We start from the raw sequence: 8,085 nt of genomic DNA, 5'->3' as shown, positions 1-8,085 counted from the left end.
ATATATAAAAGAAATAAGATTAGCCATTAGTTGATAGTTTTTGAAGCTAAGTTATGGGCATAGTGGGGTTCATTGTGCTAGTCTTTGTTTCTGTCTGAAATGTTAGAATCTATTTTTGATATAATAATGAAAAAAAGTCTGTAAGAACATCTTCATGAAGTTCTTTGGGTAGCTGCTTCTCAAGGTTCATGGGAATCCAGGCTTTCCCAGGGAGTGGGTGTTCTCCAGCTTGTCACTTGATCTTCTGCAGATCCTCAGGCCCAAAGGAGGCAGGCAGTAGCTCCTTGAGTGTCTTGAGGAGGTATGTGCCATCAGGCTTGGTCATGTAGACAGCCCAGTCGGTACCAAACTGGAAGAGAGGCAAAGTCACCATCAAGTAGGCAATGGGGCCCAGGGGTTAGGACTGACCTGGGCTTGAATTCAGTTCTGTGACTTGCTGCCTAAAGTCCCTCTCGGTGCCTCAGTTTTCCCATCTTTAAAATGGGGATGACAAAACTCATACCTGGCTCATGGGGCTTGGGGGAGGATTGAATGAAAGAATGCCTGTGAAGCAGTTAGTCCTGTGCTTGGCACATTCTCAATGGGCAGCAAATACTGCAAGCTAGGACTAAGGCATTCACCAAGGACTTTATAAGAACAGTATCCAACCCTGAGCCAGACCTCCTCCTGCTATGACAAATCTTAGCTAATGCCTGCCTCCCTTGCAGCTTCTTGTTTACTGCTCACAACCAGGAGAGGATGCCTGCCTGCCACACTGTGGTTATGTGCTGTTGGGATGATTTCAACCCTACAGGACAGAGCAGAACTGCCCCACAGGATTTGCTAGGCTGTAATCTTTACAGGAGCAGATTGCCACTCCTGCAGAGTGGCTGGTGGGTTTGAACCACTAACTTTTCAGTTATTAGCCGAATGCTTAACCATTGCACCACCGGGGCTCTTCCTGCTACATTACACACCAGGACTGCACATGTGTTACTTCATGACCCAGTTGTGAAGGGAGGTGTCATTATTATTCCTATTTTACTGATAAGGATGCTGAGGCTTAGCAGGGTGAAGTCAGAGAAGAGGAAGTTTTAGCCCAAATCTGTCTCCCAGTGTGTCTCCTGACACTACCAGGAGCTTCCACTTGCTGGCATGTGGGTTTAATCACTCTGTGAGGCTCATGCCTTGATCTGAGAAATGGTTCCAGAGAGGGGAGAATGCACCAGGCAGGTACATGCTACTTGGTGAGTTAAATCAGCTGTGGCATAATGGGACGAGCCCTAAAGTTGGAGTCAACAGACTCTGGCTCTACCTGGCCAGCTCCACTTGGCCAGTGATAGATAAATCTTTCACCCTCTACTCAGCCTGCTAGAATCTACTAAGTTTCTGTCTTTCTCTCCCTAATTTCCGCTTAGATCTTTCTCTCCCTAATTTCCGCTTAGATCCTTTGTGTTCTTTCTGCTCTTCAGCAGCCCCCTTCAAACCCCCCAGTTTCCAGTGCAGCTTTGTCCACCCCCCCAGGCAGGCCCCCCCATTTCCGCTTGGATCCTTTCTTTGTCCCAGGCTTATCTTGTCCCCACCCTCTTTTGCATTTAGTTCTACTTCAACCCTTAGGATTGGTTCTTCTGAAATAGGCAAATGACCTTCTGCCTCAAAACACTACTTAAGCACCCTGCAGAGGCAGGTTCCAGGGCTGATGCTGTTCTAATCCTCAGCCTATCTGCCTGAGGATGTTTCAGTAAAACTTGTGTTCTAACAATTCACCCTGGTCTTGTTCTCCTCAGTATTTCGACACCTAAACAGCCAGGTGTTATGAGAATTGAAGACAATAGGTATAAATAACTGTGCACTGCCTGGCATGTAGTAGGTGCTCAATTCATGGAAGCCCTTTTTACTGATTATGTCTATTGCTAATGGCTGCTCTCAGGCGTGCAGCCTGCTGTTCTTCCAAGCGTCTGTCTGCATCACCCAATTATTACCAGACACCTTGCATCTTCTGGCTTTTTTAAATTAACATTTTAAAGAAGGGAATCTTTCTGCTTGGCTGGCTCTGCCTGAGGGTTCAGATGGAAACTGGGCCCAGTGAGTTTAAGTGCCAGGTCCCTGGCCCCCTTGCTGTATTTGCATTTTGTTTTCTTATTATTTGCATTTTGGTTTCAGTTTCTTCCTCTTTCAGCCTTTTCATTTGCCTTCTCCTGTTTGCCAACATCTAATCTATTTGGAGGAACAGCGGTGAGCAATTGGACCAAGTCACGGCCTGGGGAGCCAAGGACTTGGTGTCCTGATGTGCCTTCCTTTTATGACCTTAGACCTGCCACTGTGCTGGACTGTGATTTCTGCCCTTCTCAAACGAGCTGGATTCCGTATTGTGAATCCAGTGCCTTCATGGTGGCCTGTTTCATGTGGATCTGGGGAATGAATTCTGTGAACCGTGCCTGGTTTTGCGGTCTTGGCAGGAAGCAGAGAAAGATGGAGATGTTAGTACGTTTGACAGATGCTTGGAAACCCCAAAGCACAAAAACAAATCTGAAACAAACCCCCAAAATACAAACAACTCCAAAAGCGGAAGCCCCACGGCCCAAGCAGTTCCCTTATGCTCAGTACCATTATGCTTCATCCATGGCAGAAAAGCCGTCCGCCTGATTTACAGAACTAGACAGGCAGAGAGGCAGCGGGGAGGAGTGTGGGCTTCACAGTCAGCCTGGACGGGCGTGCATGGGGACCGTCACTAGCTGAGTGCCCTCCAGAATGTCATTTCACATCTCTGAGCCTCAGGGTATCTGGGGATAATAACAGATGCATGCTTCCCTGATAGGCTTGGAGTGGGCTTAAACAAGATGCTGTATAGAGAGGGAAGTCCCTGGGTGGTACAAACAGTTAATGTACTTGGCTGCTAACCAAAAGGTTGGAAGTTCAAGTCCACTGACAGGTGTATCAGGAGAAAGCCTAGTGATCTGCTGCTGAAACATCAGCCAACCCTGCGGTACACAGCTCTCCTCAGACACAACACGGGGGCCATGAGTTGGAGCCGACTCGAAGGCAAGTGGTTTGGTTTACAGAGGAGCTGATGAGGTCATGTCAGAGCCCAGGGGCCTGTGGGGTTCTCTGAGCTGGTGACTTTCATCTTCTGGGAACTCTGGAAGACACATCTCTTTGAGAACTCATGAAAGCCACTGACATTCCCCACCCTCCCTCCCCAAAATGAACATATACAAATAAAAATCTTATACCAACCCACAATGTAATCCAGCCCTTTGTTTTTAGAGTTGAAGAAATCCAGGCCTTCCTTCAAGATGATCTTTGTAAAAAGCTTATCAGTTCCCTTAAATCCCTTCTTTAAAACATCCAATGGCTTCCCTTTATTCTTGGATTGAAACAGACTCCATCCCATGCCCTAAAAGATCTGCGTGACCTGGCCCCTGCCCACCCCACTGACTTCCCACCCTGTCCCTCCCCTAACCCCTCACCATAATCAAGCACTGTGACCTTCTTTACTAAGTAGCAACTCATCGAGCATTTGGGCTCCACATGTGCTAGTTGCTCTGTGGGAAATCTCCTCTAGGCCTTTATCTCATCCTCCCTCATTATTTAGATCTCTGCTCAAATAGCATCCCAAAGAAAGGCCCTTTCTGACCAGCTAAAGCAGAGGTTTCCAAACTCTCTCTGTGAAATGTCAGACAGTATGTATTTTAGGCTTTGCAGACTAAGGAGCCCTGGTGGGGTAATGGTTAAACACTTGGCTATTAACTGAAAGGTCAGTAGTTTGAACCCACGAGCTGCTCCAAGGAAGAAAAGACTTGGCAACCTGCTTCTATAAAGATTACAGCCTAGGAAACCCTATGGGCCTATGGGGCAGTTCTACTCAGTCCTATAGGGTCGTTATGAGTTGGAATTGACTAGATGGCTCACAACAACAGTGGGCCATATGGCCTCTGATGCAACTGGTCAATTCTGCCCTTGAAGGGTGTGGTGGTTAAGTTTGTGTGTCAACTTGGCTGGGCCTGGTTGAGTGACTGCGCAGCTGGATGTAGTATTCCCCATAATGAGACTGGTAATCAACACCAAGGTGGAATCTACTGTGAGCAGCTGAGTAGCTGCCTTTGGGTATGTGGTCTGCCTCCCGTATATAAGAAACAGCTTTGGGAATGGTCTCTAACTTATGGCACACTTGAACCCTGCGTGTAGCCGTGTTGTTGCTCAGCAGCTTGCCATGCTCTGCCGACCTTGGGACTTTCAATGGACTTGAATTGATGGCCTGCCGTGTGCTTTGGTAACATCGGGACTGTGCCATTGTCAACCTTGGGCTTGTCAGCCTCAGCAGCCAGTAGCTGCCTGAGTGAAGAGATGCCTCTAGCTTCAGTGGGCCGGGAGCAATAGGCAGAGCTGAAGCCCAAGGTTGAGGGACTTTCACCCAGCCCCTAGAGCCTGGCACTTTTAACTCGGGCTTAAAGCCTCCAAACTGTAAGAGAACTCCTGTTTGTTAAAGCCATCCCATTTGTGGTATATTTTCTGTTAGGACAGTACTAGGTAACCAGAACAGAGGGCCAGAGCAAGGAGCCCTGGTGGTGCAGTGGTTGCAGCCCTTGAGTGCTAACCAAAAGGTTAGCCACTTCGTAGGCAGTCTGCGTCCATGAAGATTTACAGCTTTGGGAATCCAATGGGGCAGTTCTGTCCTGTTCTGTAGGGTTGCTATGAGTCAGAATTGACTCCAATGAGTCAGAATTGACTCCATGGCAATTACAGACAGGGCCAGAGCAGCCATAGACTATATGTAAATGAATGGGTTCCAATAAACCTGTGTTTACAAAAACAAGCAACAGGCTGAATTTGGCCCAACTGCCATCATTTGCTGACCCTGTTGCTGTTGTTATGTGCCATCGAGTCGGACCCGACTAATAGCGATCCCTCCTTGGGTTTCCGAGGCAGTATCACTATGGCAGTAGATTAGCCACCTGTCCTCCCGAGGAGCGGCTGGTGGGTTTGAACTGCCAGCCTTCTGGTTAGCAGTCAAGTGCCTTAGGCACTACACTACCAGAGCTCCCTTGCTGACCCTAGTCCCTGGGAAGCGTAATGGGTTAATGTGTTTGGCTGCTAATCAGAAGGTTAGAGATTGGCGTCCCCCCAGAGGTGTCTTGGAAGAAAGGCCTGATAATCGACTGCTGAAAAAAGAGCAGCACTGGAAACCCTATGGAGCACAGTTCTACTGTGACACACATGGGTCACCATGAGTTGGAGTCAGCTGATGACAATGGAACCAACTGGAACTCAAGTATCACCTGCTGCCCCTTTATCACTCTCAACTCCTTTCCTGCATTCTGTTCTCTACACCCTCTCAGAAACTCTCCTGTTCATTTATTGTCCTCCTTACGTACTGTCTATCGCCTGCACTATCGCCGGCAGAACCTTGCCTGTCTTTTTCACTGCTTTATCCCGGAGCCAGCTCAGTGCCTGGCACCGAGTAGACACTCACTCAGTAGTATTGGCTGAATGAAAGAATCATTGCCATTGATCCATGCAAGCTGAGGAGGAAGTCCTGAGAGGCCTGCTAACTAAGCAGGCGGGTCAGCAGCTGTGTCTCCTCCCTGACATTGCTCCCACTGCTTGGGAAAGGAGAGACTCATCCCGTTTACCTTCCAGAAATAAAGAGAAGCTGCTTACCTCTCTCATAACTTGCCTGCAGGCCCCACACGGCGAAGTAAAATCATCTTTTACATCACTGGGGAAGCAAAGAATCAAACTCAGATTAGTCACGGAGGCATGAGGACAACTGCTGAGGCTCAGGGCCTGTCCCTGCCCTACTCCAGATCAGGCCATGCTATGTCCTAGAGGCTGAGAAGAAGGCACCAGGGTGGCTTTGCACACTTCCATGAGGCAAGGCCATGGGCAGGGATGTGGTACATTCAATATATCTTTAGTGAGCACTTAATTGTCTCCACACCTTGGGGATATGGTTAAGGAGGCTTTGCCTCTGGCCTTCAAAACACTGCTCAGCCAAATGGACAATAGAGAAAACTAGACGTGTATCACAGTAAAGTATTTATGTATCTATACAGAGTATGCAGTAAGAACACACTGGTAATCCCTGCCTCCCTCCTATGGGTAAGAGAATATTTTATGTGGGAGGTGGCATTTGGCCTGGTCCTTGGAGAAGAACAGGGTTCACAAGTCACCATTTAGTGAACACCTGCTATGCACCAAGCTCTATACCAGGTACTTCATGTACATTAGGGAGCTCTGGTGGCATAGTGCCTAAGGCATTTGACTGCTAACCAGAAGGCTGGCGGTTCAAACCCATCAGCCACTCCTCGGAAGGAAGGTTGGGCAATCTACTACATAGAGATACCTGCTCAGAAACTCAAGGAGGGGTTGTTATGAGTCGGATCCGACTCGATGGCAGTGAGTTTCATGTTTTGTAAAGTGGCAGATCAGCAAAACGAGGGAAACCCTACATGGCATTGGCACAAGAGCCTCAACAATGGGCTCAAACATATCAAAGATCACAGAGACGGTGCAGGACGGGCAACATGTCACTCTGCTATACATACGCTGCCGACTCGATGGCAACTTAACAGCAAAACTATATATTAACAATTATTATACTGTTTAATGTGTGCCTAGAATGTGCCAGGTACCCTGAAAAATAATTTATATGCATTACTTCATTTTAATCAACAAATATTTATTGAGCACCTACTATGTGTCAGACACTATCATTGGTGCTAAGGCTACAGAAGTAAACAAAACAGATAAAAATTAAACTCAGGAGTTTATAGTGTAGTGAGAGGAGCCAGCCAACCAGCTAACCAACCAACTAGTCAACCAACAAGCCAACCAACCAACCAACCAGCCAGTCATGTATCACACAGAGACAGGGACAGATGTTATGAATAAGAATAATGCCAATAGCAACGATGGTCTCTCTTCGTCCAGAGCAAAGAAGAATGAAGAAAACAAAAAATTCATGGATACAATCAGTCCTAGAGACTGGTACACCATCCAATCTGCAGCCTATATGACTATGAGACCAGAAGAACTAGATGGTGGCCGGCTACCAATGTCAACCACTTGGAAGGGGATCTAGGAGATCCTGGATAGAGAGGGAGAACAATGTGGACAAAACTCAAAATCATTTGTGGAATAAAAAAAGGGGGGGGGGCAGGTTTGCTGGTCCAATAGAGCCTGGTGGAACCACTGAGACTATGGCCTGTAGCTGCCCTTCAGGTCTGGAATTGAACCCCACCTGTGGCTTCCAGCCAAACAAAAGACAGGCATGTGAATTGAACATTTACCTGAGGTAGATACACTCCTTGGAGAGAACAATCATGGGAGAAAGAAGGGCTGCTTATGCACAGGGAGACAGCTCAGGGGGCAGAAGTGTATGGAGGGATGGACAATGGGAAGAGGTAACTATGGGGAGGAAGTGGGAGGGGAGCTGTTGCATTGTGGTAAATTGTGGTCAATGTCATGAGACAAAGTATATGTGAACTGCTGTATGGAAAGTGAATTTGCTCTGTAAATCTTCACCCAAATCACAAGAAAAAAATAAAATAATAATAAAAAAAAGAATAATGCTGATAAAGAGGACAGAGTGGGATGGGTGCTATTTTCTTTTTATTCTCATGATAATTCACTTTAATATATGGCAGTTCAGTCGAAGAATGGCTCTGTTCCATGGAAAAGTGAGGTCCTCTCTGAGCATGTTGCCAATTTCAGAAAACAGCCCCCAGGGACATGAGAGGGGCAGGGACCCCTGACCAGGATACCACTCAGCCAAATCAAGTCTTTGGATCACCAGTTGATAGGTACTGCAGTTAGAAGCCTCTTGTAAGCTCTTTGGAGGTTGGACTCTGTTATTTTTTCCTTCATTCCACACATGGTGATCAAGAGCTTGCTACATGCTGGGGCAGGCAGGGAAGGAACAACAAAAACTCATCAAAGAATCCCTGTCTCCAGGGGACATATAATATGTGTGCAAATGTTGCAACACAGGCCAAGGGAGAGGTGCTTCAAGTGAGAGTCAGCCCGTGGCCTATAAGGCCTTCTTTGATCTGACTCCTGCTGAACACGCCATTTCCTTTCCCACTCTTTTTTTTTTTTTTTTTT

The 8,085-nt window shown here is 47.2% G+C and overlaps 1 protein-coding gene across 1 annotated transcript in view; it reads right to left on the bottom strand.

Moving 5' to 3' along the window:
• Positions 1–232: 232 nt before the first annotated feature.
• The window catches only part of CDA (cytidine deaminase), a 32,575-nt gene continuing 24,722 nt past the window's right edge, over positions 233–8,085 (bottom strand). The window contains exons 3-4 of the mRNA XM_007935659.1: positions 5,641–5,698; positions 233–349 (exon numbers count right to left, since the gene is read on the bottom strand). Of these exons, the coding sequence (XP_007933850.1) occupies positions 233–349; positions 5,641–5,698 (175 nt within the window). The remainder of the gene's footprint in view (positions 350–5,640; positions 5,699–8,085) is intronic.

The sequence above is a fragment of the Orycteropus afer genome, unplaced genomic scaffold (assembly GCF_000298275.1).
Source record: "Orycteropus afer afer isolate SDZICR_OR568_19922 unplaced genomic scaffold, OryAfe1.0 scaffold00031, whole genome shotgun sequence".
NCBI lineage: Eukaryota > Metazoa > Chordata > Mammalia > Tubulidentata > Orycteropodidae > Orycteropus > Orycteropus afer.
The sequence above is the reverse complement of the archived record's forward strand: the minus strand, read 5'-3'. Positions and strand labels throughout refer to the sequence as shown.